At 40.4% G+C, this 25,010-nt stretch overlaps 2 protein-coding genes across 2 annotated transcripts; one reads left to right on the plus strand and one right to left on the minus strand.

Annotated features, from left to right (window-relative positions):
* The first annotated feature begins 463 nt into the window (after window positions 1-463).
* On the plus strand, window positions 464-13,479 carry LOC105037440 (uncharacterized). The gene is made up of 4 exons (XM_010913105.4): window positions 464-2,250; window positions 2,981-3,135; window positions 4,486-4,709; window positions 12,085-13,479. Exons 1-4 carry the CDS (start codon window positions 738-740, stop codon window positions 12,869-12,871), a joined length of 2,679 nt encoding a protein of 892 aa, XP_010911407.1. The 5' UTR covers window positions 464-737; the 3' UTR covers window positions 12,872-13,479.
* Window positions 13,480-18,274: 4,795 nt separating this feature from the next.
* Window positions 18,275-24,312, minus strand: LOC105037429 (uncharacterized). Its single transcript, XM_010913097.4, has 7 exons — window positions 23,911-24,312; window positions 23,228-23,812; window positions 21,835-22,190; window positions 19,551-19,762; window positions 18,927-19,183; window positions 18,660-18,838; window positions 18,275-18,563 (listed from the first exon to the last, which is right to left on the minus strand). The coding sequence occupies exons 1-7, from the start codon at window positions 24,107-24,109 to the stop codon at window positions 18,480-18,482; spliced, it is 1,872 nt and encodes a 623-aa protein (XP_010911399.1). The 5' UTR covers window positions 24,110-24,312; the 3' UTR covers window positions 18,275-18,479.
* Window positions 24,313-25,010: the final 698 nt, after the last annotated feature.

The following is a 25,010-nucleotide window of genomic DNA, read 5'->3' on the forward strand; positions in this document are numbered from 1 at the left end:
AACGATAAAAAAGAAAAGGACGCCAAAAAGCAGCCTAAAAATCTCTTTCCCACATCCCGCCCATCACCCTTACCAACCCGTTCACCTCACGGGGTCCCACCACACGGTCAATCTGACACCATTCAAAACGCCAGATACTCGTGGGCCCTCACGTCTCATACTCTCACACACACATCACACTCACTCGCTTCACACACTCCCCCCATCGCCATCCCATCAGCACCGGCCGCTCGTCGTATTTACCCCCAAAATAATGCTACGGTTCCCAGTCCTTGTACCGAAACTTTCCTTCCACCCACCTTTTTACCGCGTACTAGCACTCAGGTGGGGACAAGTTGGTACCTTTGTTGGGCCCCGTAGCAAGCTTTGCAGTACAGAGGACTCCAGCGCCACGTTTCCCGGCTCTTTTTTCCTTTGTTTCTTTCAAGGCCCCGGCCACGTGCGCCGCAGTCTGTGCGTGAAAGTTCCCGGTCTCCGCCTCCCCCTCCGCCGCTGCCCGAAAACAAAACCAATCACAACCCACCCCCCTCTATTCTCATCTCCCCACCGCCACCGCCGCCACCGCCGCCGTCGCCGCCACCGCCTCTCTTCTAATCTCTACTCTTCATTCATTCCTTCATTCGTGACCTCATCATCTCTCTCTCTCAATCCTTCTTCTTAGTGTGTGTTGTGTTCTCTTCTGTTTAGATTAATGGGTTCGATGGGTTGTGGATGGAGATTTTGTTAGCGAGGGGAAGATGGGGTGCCGGAGCTCGAAGGCGGAGGAGCCGCCAGTAGTGGCGCTGTGCAGGGAGCGGAGGGAGCTGATCAGGGCGGCCGCCGACCACCGCTTCGCCCTCGCCACCGCCCACGCCGCCTACTTCCGCGCCCTTGACCGCGTCGGCGAGGCCCTCCACCGCTTCGTCCAGGAGGAGCTGGAGGCGGCAGCGGCGGGGCCGCCGGCCCTGGCTTCCCCGGTCATTACTCTGCCCCCTTCTGATGGAAAGGGGAAGGACACATCTGGTGCCCGTAGATCCGATGGTGGCGGTAATGCCGGTGATGTCGGTGCCTCGTCGTCGTCTTCTTTGAGAACGATCTCTCACGCGCATTCCTCCGACCGCCACCTGCATTTCCCTTCCGATTCTGATTCCGAAGAGATTTCAGAAGAAGAGGATGAAGACATTCAAGAAGTTCCGCAACAAAGTAGTAGAAGCAATGAAGGATTAGAAACAGGAGGAGGAGGGAAAGGAAATTCGTCATCTCGTCATCCGAATCCTTCTCCACCATTCTCTTCTTTTCCTCCATTTTCTACCGTTCCTCCTCCTTTCTACGCCGTCTCTCCTCCTTTCTCAAACTATCCAGTTCCTCCTTCCTCGAGCTATCAAATCCCTCCTTTCTCGGCTGTCCCTCCTTCTTACTCTAACTATCCAATTCCTAATTACTACTATATGAAGTCATCTGCCACGATTCCGACCACAATCTACCAGGAACCTTATACAGGATGGTCGGATTCGGGCTATATGGGATACGGGTACGGATATAGCAACCCCTTGTACAGATCGCCGCCGATGGCTCCCGTTGGAGATGAGTCCTTTCACTGGAATCAAGAAGTGAGACCTGCTACTCCACCGCCGCCGCCACCACCACCGCGACCGCCGCCGCCGCCGCCGCCGCCGCCTGGGGGATCCTCCTGGGATTTCTTTAATCCTTTTGATTCTTATGAGCAGTTCTACTCTGAACTCTTGAAGGAGAAGTATGGGATGGGTTCGGTGACGAGCAGTCCGAATTCAAGCGAGGTGAGGGAGCGGGAAGGCATCCCTGATTTGGAGGAGGAGACTGAGCAGGAGATTGTGAATGAAGATGTGGAATTGAGGAAGGAGGTCGATGGAAGTCCAGGAGACATGTATTCTGGTGCAGGGAGTTCGAAGGCTGCAGCAGTGGAACGAGAAGTGGGTGAGAAGGAAGATACAATCGTCTCCGGCGTGAAGGAGAGTCAGAGCAATTCTGAAGTCAGTGAAGTGAAGGGCAGTGGGGAGGAAGCACACCCGAGGAACAAAGGTGCAAGCTTTGAAGAGGAAACATCACTGGTCACTGAGGACAGTGGACCGAGCAAAGTGAGTGCAGTGTATGCTCATGGTACCAGGGATGTTGTGGAAGCTGTGAAGGAGATCAAGGAACAATTTAAATCAGCAGCCAGTAGTGGTGAAGAAGTCTCGAAAATGCTTGAGGTGGGCAAATTACGTTACAGATCCAGGAGTAGAATTCTAAGTGGTGGGTATTAAATTATTTCATATTGTTCTGTTTCTGGCTCTGTTTGCAGCTGTCTATTTGGTAGCTATGACAAATCTTAAGACTAGACCTCAATGTGTGGAACTTAGGTACGACATTAAATTCTAGTAGAAAAGATACCATGGCTACCATAAAATGCTTATTGCCAAGTCACATTCTAGCATGGTTGAAGGCTTCAACCATGACAGAATTTATTTAAAAAGATTTATATGCTAGTTGTTAGTCTTCTTTGATATTACTAGTCTTGCTGACATGAGAACATGAAGGCATCAATGAAAAATATTCCGATGGGTGAGTAGACATAATTATAGTCAGTCATGTAATTTTCGTTTGATGATTTTGAGAAATATTCCAAGGGGTGAATAGCCATGAAAAATTAATTATGTTATGAGAACATGACTTTTCTTTTGTATATGCCATGTTGTGACATTACCATCCTAAACTTGTAATTTATTGCTTCTCATTACATTTATGAACAGGCATTTGTACTATTTTTTTTCAATCTTTCACATTTGTTTCCATTCCTTTAAAAGACACACAAAAGAAAACAACTTCCTGAAATGCTTTTCAGAAACAAAATTCTGAATTTCTGATGCCAATAAAAACTCAGAAGTGATGTGTTTCCCCTCTGTGCTCTGTTGGAAAGAAATGCCTCTGTGCTAAATATTGTGAACAATTGCACAAGTAGTTAATCTTATTATCCTTGTTGCAGTGATCTTTTCTTGGATTTTGGATTCCATGGCTGCACCAGGGTCAACATCTAGCCGCGCAGCTGCCGAGAAATATATTGATGTTGAGCCCGACAAGCTTTCAGCAACACTGGACAAACTGTATATATGGGAGAAGAAACTTCAGAAAGAAGTCCAGGTATATCTCGTAGTATGCTAATCAGTACTAATGTTTATATGCCATTTTGCATGACGTATTTATGATTTCTTTAATGTTTACCTTACATTCAGGAGATGCAACCTAAAAGGACATGAAACTGTTTGAACCAATCATCTAACTTTGTGAAAACTATATACTTAGTTTTGATAACCTTTTATTGTTAGAATACTTTTCCTTGTTTAAATGGCCCTGTAAATTCTGTACTGCCACTGGGTTCTTACTTTGTTTATGGTGAATTGGACCCTTGGCCCTCTTCTCTTCTTTTTCCTCCCTTCCTCTTCTTTGCTTCCTTTCATTGTATTGCATTTCCTTTTATGCTCTTAATGAAAGTGATTAGAATTTGTATGATCTTCTCTCTGAAAGATAAGGAGCTACTAGTATTGTGAGTCATTCAAGACTTTTCCCTTTTAAGAAGGTCTTAAATTAGCATGAGAGAGCTCCCATAGATATTTCAACATTCAAGCAGGATTTATGTGTTCTAGCTTTTGGATGAGCAACAAGAGGAAAGCATGAAACTTTTTTTCCATCTACTAATGATACTCTAGTAATTTTTTTTTACCATAATCTTGTGCAATTTACTCATGTTGGTTGGTAACCAAACAGGTCGGCAAATTTCCACTGGCCTTGTTTGTGTATGCTAATTACACCTTCCATAGCTGACCTTCACTTTCTATCTACCTTAAATATATCAAATACATCACATTGTTGTTTAAGTGTTCATATAATTGAAATTTCAAGAAATTTATGCTAATAAGCTCTCTTTGAAATATATCTTTTTTTTTTTTGTAAGTAAAATACAGCTTCATGTCTGAAGAAACCCTGACAGAAAAATAATTATTACCGTCTGTCAAATGAGAGTAGGATGTGCTGACATTTTGATTCAGTTTGTTCAAGTGGCTTGAAGTTCCTTACAACTCCTCTCTTTTATGGTCACAATATATTATTCACCTTTTCCTTTCTCCAAACTGTGCATCTTACACAAGATTTATTTCCATTTTGGGTAAGAGATTATAACCTTTGATTTGTGCCTATGTCAATGTCATTTTCTATTCAGGCCTTTGGGCTAATTCCTGGTGATGTCTGTGAACTAAAAAATTTCTAATAACAATGAAATGCATTATTACTGCTTAAGTGTTGTTGTGTATATGCAAACATATTTGGATATCTAGGACCTGAAGAGCTGTTTATGCTGGAAGCAAGGACTTACATAAATATAATAAAAGAAAGATGAGCAATATCGCTTTCTGTATCTCCTTTTTAATGAAAATTAGGAAAAATTATGTGGCCCTATATTATTTTTCATTAAAAATTCTTTGTTGGTTGTTCCAGGAAGAAGAAAAATTGCGGATCATATATGACAGGGAGTGGAGGCGACTGAGAGGTTTGGATGTTAGTGGTGCAGAATCCAATGAGATAGATTCTACTCGGGCTTCAATACGAAAATTGCTCACGAGAATAAACATTGCCATCAGATCTGTGGACACCATCTCAAGCAGGATACACAAGTTAAGAGATGAAGAACTGCGGCCCCAGCTTATTGAATTAATCCAAGGGTAAGAAAGCTAAGATACTCTTCCATAAGTGTATATTCATCTATGTGCATGGCCATCCTTTATCAATTATAGATATACCTGAACTCGTTCAGTCATTGGATGCATTAAAATGTAGGTAGCTCATGGGGCTTGTATGTTTTGAAATGTTGATATCATCGTGTTACTTTATGTTATCTAGGTTGTTGGATGTTTAATCATCCTGTAGAATATTATACATATGTGTGATTTGTTTTTTGATGGGCAAGCCAAGACCAGATCTGCACTCTTAATGATGCAGATGCTCTTCTAGATCATCTAAATTATGAAATTCCTTTTTTCTCAAAAAATTATGAAATTCCTAAAATGTATTATCTTTCGCATGTTTGGATTGCTAGATGGTTACTGAACCACATGTCAAAGACCAGGGCATCTTAAAATTAACTTTCTCATGAAATACTCTTTCTACTACTGCTTCTGTTCTAAAATCAAATATTAAAATGGCATCACTTTAAAGAGAAGGTAACTGGTCATTTTGTCATCAATATCACATTAGTCATTATGTTGTTCGATCCACATAAATGCTTGTTTCTGCATATTGTGAGCCATAATGTTGTCCTTAATTTTGAAAATAGACTTAAGTAGCAATTGGTTAATTGAAGAAATCAGTTCAATTGGAGAAAAGTGATAGGTATGCCATATTTCTCATTAAACAGAATGGTGTAGAACATGCGATGGAAAGGTGGAGAATGTGTGACTATACTAAGTGCTACTGACAAAGGACTAGAGTTGAAGCCTTTTTTTTTTTCTTTTCAAAACATTTGCAGGATGAAAGAAATGGAGGTGAAAATTAAAAGAGCTGGGATTCAAGGGACCAGCTTAACATCTGAAAAGAAATTTAGAAATGAGTTTTGGTAAAATGAAGAGTTGATTATGCAAGTTAAAAACTAGGATGATTTATGGATCTATTGGTTTCTAACTCCTTTGTGGCGGAATCATTCCATGCCAGCAAGGATGGTTTTGTGACTCACCAAAAAATGATAGAACATCATCAGGCGATTAACCCTACTTGTGAGAAACTAGGATTAGAGGATTTTTTATAAGAAGATCAGATAATTCTAGAATCATGTTTCTCAGGATTCATGCTTGAACGTTGATTAATTATGCTTCTCGAACAAACAAGGCAACATGTCAGTAATTTGTTGGCTTAGGTTGCAATCAATTTCCGACCATATATAGCGAGGACTCCAATTGACTGTCGATATTGGTCATTCAGTAGTTTCCAAATAAACAAGATATCCTCTTGTTCTAGATCGTAGCCAATGCATGAGTCAGTAATATTGGGTCCATAGTTTTACGTCCCGATGGGATGGGGGGCATCTTGGCTATCCAATCGTATGAGAAAACGGGATCAAGACGGATTCGGGACTTTGATAATCCATGCAAGGAGAGAAGAAAAAAGAGGAACGAAGGAAAGGAAGAAAAGATGAAAAGAAAAAATAAAAGGAAAGAAGAAAAATGATAAAAAGAAAGGGAGAAGAAAAAGAAAGAAAAAATAAAGGAAAGAAAGGTAGAAGGAAAGAAAGGAAGAAGGAAAGAAAGATAAAAAAAGAAAGAAAGAAAGGAAAGAAGGGGACAGAGATGGAGGATATTTATTAGGATGCATGATCGAGATTGCTGTTGGGATGGGATGGGACAACGGGGCATGTTGTTCTATGAAGAAATCGAGACATCTTTGTCCCACGAGATAAATCCTGACTTCCCTTCACTCATTGAAACAAAGGAGACGACCCTTAAACGAAGAAGTTGCAAAAGACGGTGGACTGGGTAACCCACCCACACAAGGGTTGACTTCTCGTCTGACAGTGGGAGGAGGAACGGAATTGTTGGAAGGCCATCGAAGAATTGGTTTCATCGAAGGGGTAAGTAGATAAGAGAGGTGCAGATAAACCATTGCATGATGGAAAGCATTAATGAAGATGACTATTTCCATCACCCAAGCTGCGGGTACCAACAAGCAAGGGCACTCCCAACTCTTTTGGAGCATGTCGCCTTGGCCAATTCCCATACCTCCTTCAGAGAAAATGTCACCTCCCACATGAATTATTAGCATTCACCCGCTTACCCATCCAATCCGAAAGCAATCCAACCCATTGGAAAGTGAACATCGAGTCATGTCCTAGCCTACTAGGAGAACAGAGGACTTGAACCTGCAGATAGAGAAATGGATCTCCTATCTATCCTCTGCAGTGGAGCATGTTTATGTGCTCTATCCCTTATATATATGAATTTTGGGCTGGGATGAGCCTTTTGATTTATGGACTGAAGGAGATATGGTTAAGTCCCTATAGAATAGGTCCAAAACAGAAGAACTGAAGATTTAAATTGCAATTGCATTGTGAAGTATTGGCATCGAGCAAACACCACTTCCAGAAAATAGGTATGCTGCTCATGCTTGATGGTGCACAATCATCATGTTGGCCTAATAATCCATGAGAAAAAACATGTATAAGGTTGAATTTTCACAACCAAATGATGAGATGTGTGGAGAAATAAAGTGAAGGAAGGTGGCCGGATACTTCTGCTCTCCAGTATTTTGCTTCACTGCCTCTGTTCTTATCTCTTCGCCCGGTGTATCTATTATCCCATCAATCAACTCTCATGATATGAGGGACTCTTATCTGAACCGTTGTTCATGTTTTCATGTGCATTGAACATGTCAAAATCTAGTATGAACAAAACGGTCACTGCAGCTTGATCAAATGCAACAGCAATTTGAAATCACCTGTTGCCCATGAGCAATGAAACTTGAAGCAGAATAGTTTAATCAGGCAACTCAGACTTTTTGCACATTGATGAGCCATGTTTGTTATGTATGTTGGGTTGTCTTGCATGGGATAGCAGAGGGCAGCTAGCATCGGCTCTCATAGATTTATAAGGTGCAGTCTAACCAGGGCCATGACAATCATAGTCGCAGGTTGATGATATAGTTTGATGCAGCCAATCGTGCGATCATTGTATAAAGGGCTTATAGTTTTATGAATGAAACTTAACAAAAACACGGGACGCTGTCCTCCATGTACAATATGTGCAATTTAACACTGGCATTGGAAGGATTTCATGATTTGTTGTTAATGTCATGATAGTAAATATAATGGAAAGAAGTGATTGATGTAAGGAGACATTGAGAGAAAAAGTGACAGAAACAAAGGATGGTCGACTTACCTCCTCCTTTGGCCTCTACCTTCTTCTTGCTCCTGAAGAATGCGCCAACACTCCTCTTAACATTGGCAGCTTCTTATCAACCTTGTTGATAAGGCCTTAAGAGAGCTTTTCCTTCACACTCCATTTGCTTTACAAATCCTCAATGTGTTTCTTGAAGGCTGCAGAACTCTCAATTATAGGCAAAGGAGAGGTCGGCATTGGGAAGAATCCCTCATGAGAAAGTCTTGGATGTGAGACTTTATGATGAAGTAACGTGCCTTGGGGGTGGAGCTAGGATTTTCATGTGGGAGAGTGCAGTTGTTACTTAATGGATTATTGTTATTTGAATGGAAATTAGATTCTTTACTCTTTGATTAAAAGGTATCATAAATAACTCCATATTGATATGAATTTTTTTTGGTAATTACTCATTTTTGAATAGTCGTAATAAAAAAATTCTACTATGTGGATTACAGTTCTACTGTGTCAAGATGGATTCGACCATAGAAGACGTGGGATGCATTTCCTTCTTTTAAAAATAGGAAATTCGAATATTCTTAACACCAGTACCATGAGGTCATAAATAAGAAGCAAGTAATAAGATTCACCATCTTGCCTAATTCTTTTTTGTTTGGAAAAAAAAGATATTTTCCATCTTTTCGTAGGGACATCACAAGAGGAAGGTAACATTGATCTTTGTGATATCCTATAATGAGAGGATGCAGCTCAGAGAGAGAGAGAGAGAGAGAGAGAGAGAGAGAGAGAGAGTTGTTTATCGAGTCTTATAATGGCCCATGGATGTGTTCATTCTAATCCATATCCCTAGAGGTATGGAAAGATTAGGTTATTTTGGTCAACTAATACTTTAAATCCCTATAAAATAGGCCATAAAAATACCTCAACCATCTTAAAATGGGAGACTTAGTTGTTTCGCACCAATCTGAGTGGGATATCTATTTGGCCCTTTTTGATGGAGTATGAGATATTCCTTCTTATGTTTTAGTTGATAGAGATTAAAAAAAATTGAGTGACGCTGGGGAGTAACTAAAGAAAGTGAGAAAGCTGGAACAGTGATAGGTGGGTCACAGCATTGCCATCTTATATCAAAGGGTTTCCATTGAGCCAGGGGCATCATGGCCCCACTTGACATCCAGTTGGCCTGCCCTAACAGGCCTTAATCAATGGAATGAGGTGCCGGTAGGGGTGGTGCCAGATTTTTAATTTTGACATGGGGGGAGAGCAAAGTTACAAGGTCAAGTCCTAACTTAGTTGACATGGGGGGAGAGCTAAGTTACAAGGTCAAGTCCTAACCTAGTTGAGAAGATATATGATATTTGCCCCGCTCACAAAATTGGTATTGGATTTCCAATATGATGATAGAAGTTGAATTCAATATAATTCAAAAAATGTACGTTCTATGAAAATATCTTTATTTAGCATATTGATGTTGTGATAAAGATTAAACCTTTTGATGTTTTGATAAGAGTACATGAGGTGTGGATGTTGCTAAGAGAAATCTGGGATTGGATAAAGCCGTAACTTCATGGATTGAAGCGTGGTCCCTCTTCAAAAATTGCAACGGCCCTGCCATCATCAAATTCCAGAAAATCGTGTTGTACATCCTTCAAGCTCTTTGGCTTACTTGAAATGATGAGGTACTGTAGGGCAAAACATCAGCTCATACTCAATTGCTCTTACTGCAGTTTGGCCCATCGCTAAGTTTTGTTGCTCAAGGATTGTTGATCCTCCATCTGATATTTTGAGTGACCCACTTTCTCCCTCTCACCACAAGCCTCATGGGATACACCCTTTTTTCCCTATACATGGACACACCTTGTTCATTGGTCCACCCCTCACTTGGATGAATCAAATTAAGTTTTGATGGCTCTATCCACATGAATGACAGATGTGGTGCCGAATCCATTTTTTTGGGCCTGATATGCAAAATACTACCTATGGTTGAGCTCCATGCTGCATAGTAAGGGATTTGATCGGCTTCCTCCATTCCTGGTGTCAACCAGATCTGGGTAGAGCATGACAGCAACCATCATCACCTAGTTTAGCAAGCCTTCCGAGTTCGATGCAACACATCAACATCTGCAATTCTGCATAACTCCTTATGGATCTTGGATTCATTCCCTAAGTTCAGAATTCACATACCCTCAGGGAGGGTAGCAACCCTACCAATTAGTTCACCAATGTTTCTTCCTCACATGAATGTTGTTGCATTTAGTCTTGAGATTCCTAGCTTCTCTAATGTATCTAGTTCAATGTGATGCAAGAGATGTATCTTTTGATAGAGGTTGGTTCTAACTTTGCTTTGTACCACCAGGGTTTCAACCCCCTTTTTTGCACCAAAACAAATTACCATATTTGCAACAAGGGTATAATAAAGCTATCAAATTCTAATGATAATACTTATTGGTTTGCTATGATAAAGTATTAAAGGGGCTTGGTCCGTTTGCCTGATGATTAAGCCAATAATCAAAATGCAAATCAATATTTATCTAGATAATAATGAGTTAATGACAAACATTATGATCATAATAGAAGCAAATAATCTTCAATTCAGACAAATGTTATAAAGCCATTGTATAAATAAGAGAAGAAATGTCAAATTCATGAAGTAATCATGCTTTAATAATGCTTTCAACCAAGAAGACAAAGAAACAAATGTAGTTATAACTAAATAAATATGAAAAAGAAATGAAAACTGTATAATTGTTGTCAGCGTATCATCTTGGCAACCAAACAAGCATTGAAAATAGGAAAGATTTGAACAAATTAAGTGACCTATGTTTTTTCTGTAGTTTTTTAATTGGGAGAGAGATTAAAGCAAATAAGCTTTTGGCTAGAGGGTTATGGAGAGAATTAGCAAGCAAGGATTAAGGTCCCGGAGGGATCTCCCATGTGATTTAATGGCAGCAATATCTTAGTGGGCATTGAAAGTGTCATGGAATGCCTGTGGGAGCAGAAGGATATTTCAAAGCAAACACTACCCTAAAAGGAAAATATCAAGCAATTATAATACATGGATCTAATTCTGGGATATGAATATGACAAGATACAAACATGTTGAGTTGACAAATCTTATAAGTACGACACATAACTAGAGATAGAGGATAATAAATAATTTTTCCTTTTATTACACATTAAGTGTACTGTATCATATGATAAGAATTAATTTTGTTTAGACTATTGAAAATTGTAGAATTTTGTCTTTCACAGTCTTTCAATGGACAATTTTTTGTCAGGACTATGGAAGTGCCAGCTGTTTAAAACCTTCTGGCTGGCACGGGCTGGCATGAAACCTATTTGTTGCATTGGAAGAACTGAAAAATGCAGACACATTGAATACAGAACAATATGGGTGGATAAATTGCAGACATGCTTTGAGTAGTCTCTGCATGCCAGTAGGGTTTAGGTTTCTTTTTTTTGGGACCAAGATGCTATAGATGATTTTAGCTAGCGATCTGGAGGATCTAACATTCAAGACAGCATAATAATATTTGGAGCTTAGGAGTTGTACTGATAAAGGAGATGGAACCTACTTAGATGGTGCGAGCCTACTTAGATGGTGTGACCTTGTGAAACTAATTCCAGAGGAGGCCATTCTAATGGGCTTGGACTTTGTAAGATGGTAGGAAAGGGGAGGGATATGCCTTGGAAAATACAAATTGTCAGGAAAAATTTAAAGCATCTATTGTTGACTGAGGATGCACCTTTTGATAGGAATAGGTTGTGGATAAGATTCAATTAGTTGATGATCCTAGATGGACAGAGCAAGGGCTTGTTCTTCATATGGTAGAAATAAAATATGGAAGATAAACTATTAGCTAGCAAATATGAGTGTGAGTTGAAATATATTCTAAAATTGGAGTGTGGTGTGGCTCAAACTTCTGTGACCATATTGAAAAGCAACGGTTTTCAAGTTTTGCATGCTTTAGATGTAAGACTTGTCACCAGTTTGAATTATGTTCCAACATTTTTGGACTCTGATAATCTGTATTTTTGGATGTGTCCGGTGATTCTCATAAATAGAGAAACACGTGCACATGTAATTCACAATATGCTTGGACATAAAGTAGACATGCAGGCTCTGATTGTACCCAGCCATACAGTTACTTCTGTTGGTTGTACAAAGAAGTATATGAATGTCTCTCCACATGCTAATGGAACTTTGTTACATGTGCAGATTGATAAGAATGTGGAAATCCATTCTTGATTGTCATCGCAGGCAGTTCCAGGCAATAGTTGAAAGCAAAAGCCAAAGTCTGATAGTGAAAACTGGGACCCAAAGAAATTCGGCTGCAAAGGTGACCATAGAATTGGAGCTGGAGCTCCTGAACTGGTGCTCATGTTTTGGCAAGTGGGTCCGCATCCAAAAATCTTATATTGAAGCCTTGAATGGATGGTTAATGAAATGGCTTCTTCAGGAAAAGGAAGAAACACCTGATGGTGTTGTACCATTCTCCCCAACCAGAATTGGTGCTCCTGCTGCTTTCATCATGTCAAATGATTGGTACCATATGATTGAACGAATATCAGAAGCTGAAGTGATAAAAGCAATGCAAAGCTTTGCTGTGAGTGTTCATGGGTTATGGGAGAGACAAGATGAGGAGGAGCGCCAGAAACTGAAGGCTGAGTATCTGTCCAAAGATTTCACCAGACGGCTCAGGTCACTGCAGAAGGAAAGTGGGATGCATGGGCATCTCGATATATTGGATAGGACAGCTATCTCTGTCTCCAACAATGATGGAGCTTTTCATGATGACCGTATGATGGCTTTAGATGAAATGAGAAAAAGATTAGATGAAGAGAGAGCCAAGCATGAAGAAACAATAAAACAGGTCCAAGAGGTGGCTGCCAGCAATTTGAGGACAGGTTTAATTCCAATATTTGAAGCATTAGGGAATTTTACTTTTGAGACGCTGAAAGGTTATGAGCAAGTCAGAATACCAGATGGCAGTGCAGGTACGTAAGCTCTGTGCCACCAGTTTTGTTGAATTTACCGGGATTCTCAAGTGTTTCCTTTTGGTTTGGAGGCAAGAAAGTGGATTTTACCGTGATAAAAAAATGACTCTCCACGGTTATCGCCTGTGAGCAGAGTGAACAGTAAGTTCAGAAAGACCCCAGTAATTGCTCTGACTTCATTTATAAGTTGAGGAAACAATCGGAGGGCACTGTAGAAACCAGAAGACTCTTGTCCAAATGGTGGGCTTTGTAAATACCCATCAGGTTCTTGAATCCTGAATCAGATGGCCACCGATTTGGGAAGCATTGCATTGCCAGTTAGAATGGTTAAGTAGAGAAACCATTAATTTGTTTGGTAATCTTTTGAGAGCACAGGCTGCCTTCTGGTTGCATGGCTTATGATCCGGAAGACACTGTGCTTTGTTAACTGACTAATTTATTAATAAGCAACTGCAGTTTTTCTTTCAGAGGATATTAGTAGGTTTTAGATTGAACTGTTCAGCTGAGTAGCATAAGGTGGCTGTACTCAAATATATTGAAATGCAGGATGCTGTAATTTAGCTATTAAAGTCAATCATTTTACATCCAATTGGATGGAATTTTGTTCAGCACTCAAGCAGCTTTTTTTTTAAAATCTCACATCATTCTTTTCTTAGTTTTGAGTGCTTTTCTGGCTAGTCTGCTTGAATTAGGAGGTGCTCATCCTCGGAAGAAGAGGCATGCATGGTGTCTGTAGATAACTCACCAATGTCATTTCTGCTTGTCTAAGATGCCTGCAATAACAGTGTTGCACCTTTCATTTGTTATGTCAATTTTATATAACTTGATTCCAAATTATTAGCTTGCTGCCACCTGGGTTAATGATGGCATGCTTGATCAAGTTTCAAAGATAAGTAGGAATTTTTTTGCAAAGGGTATTCCCAAACCCCTGGTCGGCACTATATTGGTCAGGACACGGCATTCAGGCCTAAGAAGGATGGTCTTGGCACTTGGGTGGACCAGGCATTCAATGATGCTTGCCATAAGTTGTAGATGTTTTGTAAGGTAAGGATTCCCTACGGGTAAAGTTTGTGCAGGGAAAGTATGGAACTCTTGATCCCTTGGAAAACCTTTCGCCTAACGAAGCTTCTTGGGCATGGTGTGCTGTTTTGCATGATGGCTTACAGGTGATGATTGCTACAGGTGAATCTACACGTCTATCAGGATCCTTGGCTGTTTGACTGCCACATTTCTGTGAAACCTATGTGAAATATTGTCGATAACATATATATGGATACATAATAACGTATGGAACACTGATTCGGTGCAGCTACTTTTTGGGTCTAACACTTGCTCTGGTACAACAAATACCCAGGCTTATACTTCACAACACAAATGACTATTGGCAAGGTAAGTCTGCTGTTTCCAAGCTCTCTAAGGCTGTTTATGTATATTCGACGGAGTTTGTTTCGGTGCTCTTTAATTATATTTTATTAAACAAAGATACTTAAGAAAATTCAAATCAAAGGTCACCACAACCCCTTTTATCTTGCCACCACCGCTCTCTACATCAGCTCTCTCTCCACCACATTGGCCACCTCCCTTATTAGCCCCCTCTCTCCTGCCTGTCTCTCCTCGCATATTCCCGTTGCTGCCATCTCTTTCCGCATTGGCCACCTCTCCCTCTCTGCATCGGCTGCCTTTCCGCCACATCAGCTGCCTTCTATATTGGCCCCCTCCCCTCGCCACCTCTCCTCTTCCTCCCTCTCGCACCGTCCCGTCACCGTTTTTCTAGATCGACTGCCTCCCCCTCCCCTTGCCACCGCTTTTTCCGTGCCAACCGCCTCCTCTTGTATCTCTATGTTGAATACCTCTGTGTCAGCCACCTCCTCCTCCCCTTGCTGCCACTTCTCCCCATGTTGGCCGTTTCTTTGCCGCATTGATATTCTCCACCTCCTCTCTGCTACATTGGCCGCCTCCCACCAGCCCCTTCATCTCGTCCCCTCTCCTCCTCCCTCTTCTCGCATCGTCCCCTCGCCACTTCCTACGTCGGCCTCTCCTCCTCTTCTCTCTTTGCACTGTCCCCTCGCTACCTCCTGTGTCGATTGCCTCTCCTCCTCCTTGCACCGTCCTCCTCCTCCTTAAGCGATGATCTCCCACGATCTCCGAGCAATGATGGCCCACAATCTTCGAACGGCTCTCCTCCTCGTCCCCCCACGATCTCCTCCTCCTCGGACGCCTCTCCCCCTCCTCTTCTCCCTCTTTTGTTCCCGTTGGTGGTGGCAGTGCATGGATCACAAGAACCCTCGAGGCCGTCATGGACTAGACCATCTGCACCTTGGTCCTCCCCCCGACCCCATCTCCTGATCTAGCCACCTGGATCATGGGGCCCCACCTACATCGTTACCATGAAGGATGCCCCACGTTCCTTGCACCGCAGCCCCCCAACGACCACCTACGTTGTCGTTCTCCATTCCAAAACTCACGGGGACTTGTCATTTTTTTTGATATAAAAGTGTCTAGTTCTAATTATTTACTACATCAGCTATACATATGATAGATTAAAATTAATTGCTGATAGATAAATTAAGATCATTCATCTTAAATTGGACGGTCATAAAAATATTAATGATAAAAAGGTTAAAAAAAAGCCCTGAAGCATCCTAGCAAAACCCATATTTGACGCAAGGCTTCGATCAGGGTCAACAATGGAAGTTGAAAGTGGCTGCACGGGTGAAGTGCGTGGAAATTGTTATGGAACGGCTTGCCCACCAAACCTTGGTTGAATGCCTTGCAATTAATTGCTGACCCTGTGCGTCCAGGCTTGGCTCCTGAATCCACTGAGCGTTTATTTTTTTTTCAACGAGGTACTTCGCTTTTTCAGCAGTAGTTTGGGAGCCCTGGGCTGGCAACGGGCACATCACGGAGGCTGGTTAGAGCCAACCTTTTGGCATGGTTGTCTTGACCCACGATGGGGAATGGCGCTGGTGGCAACCATTCTTTGGGGCATACAGGGAGCAGGGAATTCAGTGGTTTTGATCTTGCTCTCGTGGGAATGGATTCTCTGCTATACTTAAAAAGCATCATAGAATATTATATATTTTTCAAAAATATCCATCAAAAAATAAGTGATCGTGCACGTATAATATGCATGTTTCAAAAATATCTATCAAAAAATGAGTGGCCGCGCACGCTTACACACGCGCATTAAAATACTAAAAAAAAAAAAGATAAAACCTAGAGATATTTGAATAATTTAGATAAACATCACATAACCATCTATTTTTTGATCGACGTCTCAATATATGCACAGCACTGTACGGTACTTTTTGAGTACCGCAGAAGATTTCGTTCCTGCTCTCGCACCCACCAGCTCGTCGGATGTTTGCCATGACGCGTGACTACAATGAACAACGTTCACACTATTCAATGAGACCAACAAGATCAGGCCACAGGCCTTTCATAGCCTAGGCTGAAAATATTTTTTAAGCTTTGGGCCGGACTTAACTCTAAAATTATTTTCCAAATCCTGGCCCATTCAGGTCAAAAGATGGGGCCAACATGAACCGGCAATCAATCAAAGAGAGACATGTTCCTTTTGAATTTTGCTATGGTACTCTAAAATCTATTTTAATCTTTTTATTATTGATTTTTTTTTTGATCATCCGATACAAGATTTACCCGCCCACAATCAATTTTAATTGGCCATGTTTGTGGCTGGTGCGACAAATAATTTAAATTATAGAAGCAATCTGAAAATAAAAAGTTAGCTTAGTGTTGCAAATAATTAAACGTTGAGGGGCATTTTTAAAATTGCTTTAACCTTCCCGCTAATGGAAGCTGCGTATTTTAGTACTTCTTTGCTTCTTCTCCTTTACCTGCATTACTGCAGCCTTCTGTCCCCTCACTATCTCAACTGCCATTGATCAATGCTTGCCCCTCCCCTGCCACCTTAACCACCTCCTTTTTGATCTCCAACTAGTGATCAAGCCCCACAAGCCCCACCCCACCTCCGCTTCTTCATTTTTGCTTTTGACCGCTATAGCTACTTCTCCCTCCACCACCTCCTTCTTGATCTTCGATTGATAATCAAGCTCGGCCCGGCCCTCTATTTTTTCTCCTTCACCTTTGGCCATTGCAGTTGCCTCTCCCTTGCCACCTCGACTATCTCCTTCTCGATCTCCAAACAATGTGATCAAGCCGCATCTGATCCTCTACTTTTTTTCTTTGCTTTTAACTACCACGACCACCTCTCCCCTCGCCATTTCAATTGCCTCCAATCAAGCCCTATCCCTCCATCACCTTGATAGTGGTATTGTTATAGTCATCTCTCTCTCCACTATCTTAATCGTCTCCTTCTCAAGATCCCACCATCTCATCCTCCAGTTTTGATTCTGACAACCTGAAGCTTGATAAGCAACTTAAGCCGAGAAAAAATGGGCAAAGGAGGAGGGCAATTAGAATGGCAAGAAAGACGGATGGTGAGAAAAAATTACAGAGGATAGTTGAAAAATTATAAAATAATATTTTTTAAAAATAATAAAATATAAGAAAATGAGAAGAGTGATGGATCTCATTATGGAGTAATATTTTAAATATTTTTTATAATAAAATATTATAAAAAAATACCGCAGCGAAATTTATTTCTTTTTGAATTATATCACCCAATTTTGGGGATGAGAATACTTTTAATTCCTCTCTTCATGGATGTCCATGAAAATAATATGATCAACAAATTAGATATGTTTCTTTTTGTTTCTACGCTCTTATCACATGTACACTTTTTTCTTTTCCAAGTGGATTATATCTATTTAAAAATAATTGAAAATACATAATAAAGTACACTTTTTTGGTACATAATAACAAAAAATTAGCAAAACACCTAAAATCCTCAGCAAAATAACACCATTAGTGTTCATCACTGTTTAATATAACATCTAATGATAGCTGTAACAATGAAATTTCACAGCTGCTGACGGTGATATCTGAGGACATCCAGTAATCTTCTTTCTATAAATCTCCAGAAAATTAGCTGATAGACATTTATACCAAGATGAACAGTGTGAACGAAGCTCCCAAAAGCATATTACTACAAATGATGTAACTTGAGCTCAATAACAGGCACTTTCATTTTGATACTGACACCAACCACCACTCTTGCACATGTTGAAAGAAGGAACAAGGCTCAAGCTAAAGAGAAATAAGAAAGAATGGAACTAAGCAAAAAATTTAGTATTACCAGATCTGCAAGATACATAAAACAACAGTACTAAGCTCAAAAATCAGGAGCTTAAAAGTGCCCCAAGCAAAAAATTTAGCATTACCAGATCTACAAGATACATAAAACAACAGTACTAAGCACAAAAATCAGGAACTTAAAAGTGCCCCAAGTAATACCAAAGAATAAAGAAGGAAAGAAAGACCAGCACCCAAAAAAGAATGAAAATTTTCCAGTAACGTGTAACGAGGTGGCAACAAAAATATTAAAATTAGAGCAATGTAGGACACGAAAAATAGTGCCATGTGAACTTGCAGCCCCAGGCAAGGAACTGCCATTGGAACCTGACCAACATCAATGACTGTGACTAAGCCTATCGTACGTTCCTTTGACGATTATTCCCACGGGATCAAAAAATGTCATCTCAACAATTGATTTGGAATATTGCCCTTATCTTCTGCTCTGTGCCGGAAAAGTTTTGCAACAAACCGCCTTTCACAGTCCTGAAACAGGTTTCATAAAGCAAAGAAAAAGAAATGGTGATTAGCAAAAAGCAAAATGGGGTGTTGTATCTCTGGTCTGCAAGTGTTTGCTATCACCTTGAACATATTGAGATAAAAAGGTTTTGTAGGATTCATCCTTCTCAGCTTCAAATAGGTGTACGCAAAGCTCAGCTGGTCTCGAGAAGTGAAATGGTCGACCTCATTAAACCAGAGACAGGAAAATAGGTTTGACATGGGCGTATGCGCTCTCACAATGAAAGATCCTTCAGGAACATCTGTCCATAATTAACAGCAGAGATGGTGATCAAATTAGGCGACACTTGAGCCATATTCAATGAACAATATTTCAAGTAGGTTCCATACAGCTTGGTAGTGGTCTGTTAGGATCCAAGGGATCAAATCTTTTCAACCCATCAGCCTGGTAGAACTCAAACTGTTGATCGATGAGCGTATGGTTGAACTTGTTCAGTTTCTTATTTTGCAACACCTCCTCCCACACACAGTGACGATCATAGTGATTAGAAATAGCATACTCATAACCTTTACGCCAAAGGAAATATTCTAAAATGAGGAGAGGATCACTCTGGAGCCGCAATTTACTATCCAACCAGATTGAATACCTGAACAGCAATTACACAATATATTGCAAATATTAACAGCAAAAGTGACAAAAGGATACAGGATAAACTGACTACAACTGTCCTCTGGGGTTGGGAAAAAAAGGAGGCAGGATAAGAGAAATGGGCGAAGGCAGGGAAGGGAGGTGGGGGAATGGGTTTCAACTTTATTTCTCTCACTGCTAACAATATGACACATTTTATGTGGAAAAGCACCATTTATATTCATCAAGTAAAATCAACTCACAAGGTTATGAAGAGTTTTCAAATCATAAAATTTTAAGAAAAAACAATGGAATTGATATCCAAGCAAGGCAATAATTTTGAAAAACCAAATTTCATCTGCTCACCTAAACAGCTTGATTCTTACCTGGCAGAAGGGAAAAGTCGATGTGTCAAAAACTTAGGTATTTTTCCAACTCTCCGCATGTCAGTGTAAGGTAGATTTTTTACCACTACAATCTTCCATAAGCCAATAAACCCTGAATTGTCTATTTTTTGACCTTCTGACAGTAATGTCTGCAATGTGATTTCATCCATAAACATAATAAAGCAGACATTTTTCCTTGACAAACGTGTAACCTGCATAATGCAGAATAGTTATATTCCTGTATGATGATTAGCCATGCATATAATTATCAAAAATTGTTTCTGCAAAATTTATGTTTGTGCTCATAAGACTGGAAATAAAGTGCTCCATGATAGAAGATGGTGATTGTTACTTCAACAACGATGCATAAGTAACAGCAGGCATTTATAATTAGAGACAGAAACAATAGATCACCACATCATCTGATAACATTTAAAGTTTCTTACAATAGTGTGTATAACTAGTCTTCAGAACAATTTCCAAGAAGCAATCTAGCAGAATATAGGATCAAACTTTACATCATATACTAGAGAAAGCGATGAGGAAAAGCATTTGGCCTTACATTTTCCACACTTTTTAAGATTGTTGTGATTGTACAGCAACTGTTAGTCTCCCCCAAATGCACCTTTGCGTTTCTAACACAAGGTACTGCCATGGCACTGCCCGCTTGAGTCCACATTGCACTGCTTCTCACGAAATTCTAATTTACATTTCATCAAGACTCGCACCAAAATCCATCTACTTGATGTGGAAAGGCTACTAAATTCACCAACCAAAAGTTGCACAAATTCTGCTAAGTCATCTGACAACAACCTCATCTTCACATCCGCCTTCTTAATTTTGTCACTGTATCCTTCATTGGCACCCCACAGTCACCAATGAATTGGACGCCAATTATGCTTTTGAACTCAACTACCAGGTGTTCACAGCCTTTGTAATTGCCATTATTTCCCAGAGTAAATTAATGTGGTTGAAAATTCCATCATCCTTACCAAAAGTCCATTACTGCTAAAATCGTATCTCACTTTCATCTCAAGTTCCTCTATCATCTCTGTTACTGAAGTCCTCCTCAATAAACTTATGACCCTTTTGTTAATAATCTTCTCCATCAAAAATCACACCAAAACAAAGACAGGGATCCTTTTCTCATATTGCATGTCATTTATTTCATAAGAAAATTGTCAGTTATTAAACAATCTTTTATGACTGCTTCCTAGTACTTCAATCTCAGTGTTGTTGTAAGAAAATACTTTTATTCAAACAATTAAGCCTCGTATCTTTTGAACAAGCTAACATAGACAAGAGTTTGCGCATCATCTATGGTACTGCCATACATAATACAAAAACACCATGAACAATCATTTGTCCAAAGTTTGAGGCAATTTCTTCCATTCTGTATATGGCATTGAAGATATTCAAGACATTCTGGCCTGCCCAAAAATCTATTCAGACAGTGTCTCAAGTCATTGTCGCTGATTATTTTTAACAATTATCCCCTTAAAACTATTCACATACTTGATATTCAGATAGTTATTTAGGTCAATTCATGGAAATGAAATACAATCACATTGAAAGGCATCAAGGTCTGAGAGACCTTAACTCTAATGGTGTGGTCGCAGAAGCAGCATGGTTGATTTCATGCAATACAATTGCTGTGTGTGTGTGTCCTCAAACAAAAAGCAGTAAAAACAGTGAGCAAGCTCAAGTAATAGGAAGAGAGGAGACAGGGGGGAGAGAGAGAGAGAGAGAGAGAGAGAGAGAGAGAGATGGAGGGAGAGAGAAGAGATTTAGAATGTTTAAATAAAACTGTCATAACAATCACTACTATCTCGATCGTAAATTGAAACCCAATGTCTCTTTTAAAAAAAAAAAAATTATAATGGATGCTCGAATATTTTTGTTTTATGTTGTCAGTGTTCTAAAAACTAATGAACTAGTCAGAAAACAAGTAGAGTGCAAGTATGAATAGTCAAACACGTGAAGGTAATGTGCTCACCCACCTGATCAACAGCAAAATAAATACCAAATTACACCACAAAATAAAATATCCCAGTTAAGCATTCAAAACCAGAAAAAATCATAACAGTCTCATGGACTTGCTTGTTCAGCAAGAAAAGTCTATGAAGATATAAACATGGAGGGGGAAAAAAGAAAGAGCCATTGAATTAGAAAGTACCTTAAAGGGAGAAAATATTGAGACAGCTTTAGTAACTTTCATTCACAACTGATTCATCGAATCTTTTCAGTTCATAGAAAACAAAAACAACAGAAAATAGCCTCTTACCACTTTGTTATAGGGTGTTCTCAGATTATCTGACTTTCCAAAGATGCAAGAAGACACAGCTATGTGGCATCTGCTCATGTATCTCACATCATCTTCTGCCATATCAAATCCAGTACTTGGCGATCCTTTAGGACCTCTTACAAAGCCACAGTTAATTTTTTGGTCACGTGCATAATATGACTCCTCCCTTTCTTCGGGACTTTGATGCCCCGCAAATCTTGGTTCCCAATTTTTTAAATCATTAGAACTGTTTTCTATTTCTTTATACTGCAAGGAAAATCTTGAAAATTTCTTGCTCTCTAAAGGCTCCACAAGTTGAGCTGTAGTGTTCAAGAATTTTATCTTGCAAGATGAGCCTGACAAAAGTTTGAATATAATTGAAGCAAGCACCACCAGAAAAAGAGTGAAAAACAAAAAAAATCTCAAATTATATGAAGAGGAAGAGTCTCATCAGGGCATCTAATACAAAATACATGACCATATGATGCAAACTATGAATGTGATTGGGAATTCCACCATGCAAATGTGTTTATGAATAATGTTGTGGCTTGTGGCTTTCTAGGCAGAGAAACACAAAGTTGCATACCAATGCATAAATATATAACCAAAAGGATTCTTCAGCAACAGCAAGAAAGATTAAAAGACCAGTATATTAGTTGTGCCTTCTTCATAATAAGAGATTTTACTCTATTTGTAGAGGACTATGTTTAAAACTATTAAATATATACCCATCCTCCAAGCTACCATGCACCCTCTCTTTCTCACCCACCTCGACACATGTGTGCACACATTCTTGCACTCTAATATTAGACATATTACCACTCTCTAAGCTACTATGTATTGCCGCAATCACTCATCCGTGGCAGGTATCCACCATCCGCACAACTAGCACTTCCAACTGTCTATTCAACATGGTTTCACAATTAGAATTCAATTTCACCGGTGTTAAATTTAACGACCATGGGCTCTGTAACTGTAATTGTTCCAGATTGTATCACTTCATCTCTTGTCTGGAGTAGAGGCAACAACATAACCAGCATCAGACACCTGATAAGCACAAGCAAGTGCTAGAGAAGTCTACAACAATTTGTTACAGAGGCCTCTATGGTTGGTAATTCAGGTTGTCCAATTAAAAGCATCTACAAAAGCCACGAATATATAGTCCACCTAAGTTTATATAACACGCCTCATGAAACTTCCATTTTATCCAATAAAAAATATGCTGGATATTATTTTATAAATGGACCCTCGTCTTTATTGATGGTTATTATGCTAATATCATGACTGCAATTCTTTTTCTCATAGAGAAAACTACAATGTGATCAAATTGGCATAAATTCGAGTGACATAAATATCATACAGCCAATACAAACAAAAGAGATTGCAAACTCACCTGAAAACTTGTGACGCCTTGGTTTCCTTTTCGATGCCAGCTTCTTCTCCCTCTTACTATCACCACCACCCCCTTTTCCAGAAATCACAGAAGAATCCTTCTTCAATTCACCAGTTACTGCATCTCCGCCAGTTTTGCCCTCACCACCAAAACGCAACTCCTCGTCGATGCCATCATCCAGAACATCAAAACCATAGCCATAATCATCATCTGCATTACCCTTCACAACTCCATCATCCCCCCAAAATTTCCCTCCTTTCTTCAAAGAGTCCTCATATTCCTCCCGGTAAGAATCCAACTCCGCCCGCCCGCCCTCATTGTACCATCCATGATCCGCCGAATGGCTCCGCCGACTCCCGACCTTCTCATTCTCCAAAGTCCGGCCGCCGTCGCCGGGAAACTTCTCGTCCTCCTCAGCGTAATCCCGGTCCCGCCTCCTGTCATCCCTGTCCCAATACCTCGAATCCCAGCCAACCTTGCCGGAACCCTTGCCGAACCTCAGAACCCTAGGAATCGCTCCCTTGAGTCTGAGCCTCGACTCCAGCTTCCTCCCGACGTTCTCATCATCCAATCTGCTTCGAATCTCTGCACAATGGAACCAAACTGTCACAAGATCAGATCCAAACCAGGACCAACCCTAGAAAACGAGACCGGATGCAATAAGGGAGAGAGGAGACGGAGACCTCCGTGGCGGGAGAGGAGGTGGTGGCTGGAGAAGGCGACGAGGAGGGCGAGGGCGAGGATCACGGCGATGGCGCCAGCGGTGACGCGGAGGGGAGCCTTGCCAGGGCGGCGTGGGCGGCGGGAGCGGCCGGCGGCGGTGACGCCACCGTGGGGGTCGGGGTATGTCCGATCGACGCCTGATTGCCGGAACTGGGCCATCCGACCATCGTTTTCTTGAAGAATGGAAGAAGAGGCTTTATTTTCTCCTTCTCTTCGTCTTTTCTTCTTCTCTCTGTCTTCTTTGGACTCTGGACTCTGCTTGCTTTGTCTTGGTTTTGGAGAGCGTTTTAGCGGTGGAGCACGGTTGGGACTCGGGAAGAAGAGGGCCTGATGGCGGTCAGGGTTTTTTAATGGTTTGTTTGAGCCGTTGTTTTGGAGTCTACGTTTCTGAGTTAGATTTGGTAATTAATGTGGTCTATATTTTTTTGCTGCGGTGGGTAATGTGGTTGATATTTAATGGAGGAGCGGAGAGGATGTTGCAGATAACGAGGAAGGGAAGTGGCGAGAGATGAAGGCTGTAACTTTCGTGCAAAAGAAGGATCCACCTCCCTTAAGCGAATCTACAGTTTGATAACACGCTGCACAGATCTGAAATCGATCTGAATGCCATCATCTCCGCATGCACAGCTCTATAAGCGATAATGATTGTTCACTGTTTTGATTTGTATTTTTTTTCTTTATCAGAAAAAAATAAAAAAAATAAATGGAGTAAACGTATCTAAGTTTTTTTTTAATATATATTTTTAAAGTATAGTCTGCATGACTTCAAGTACCCTTAATTAAGGTAATTAAATATTACTGAGTTACATAGCTTATTTCTTTAATTTTTTTTTTTTAAGTGTAACCTATATCTTTAAGAGGGAAAAGAGGCAGCTTTGAAATGCTGTGAACATGGTAAAATACTCAATAAAATTGTGGGAGGACACTGGACACTACTACCAAAAAATCCAAGTAACTGACATGGGACTTCTTTTTAAAGCTACTTTGCATTCAAATCTTTGTGACGTTGCTTTACTAATTACTAATTCAAATATAAAGGTGACACGAGCATCACCACGTG

Source organism: Elaeis guineensis, chromosome 1 (genome assembly GCF_000442705.2).
Source record: "Elaeis guineensis isolate ETL-2024a chromosome 1, EG11, whole genome shotgun sequence".
Lineage (NCBI taxonomy): Eukaryota > Viridiplantae > Streptophyta > Magnoliopsida > Arecales > Arecaceae > Elaeis > Elaeis guineensis.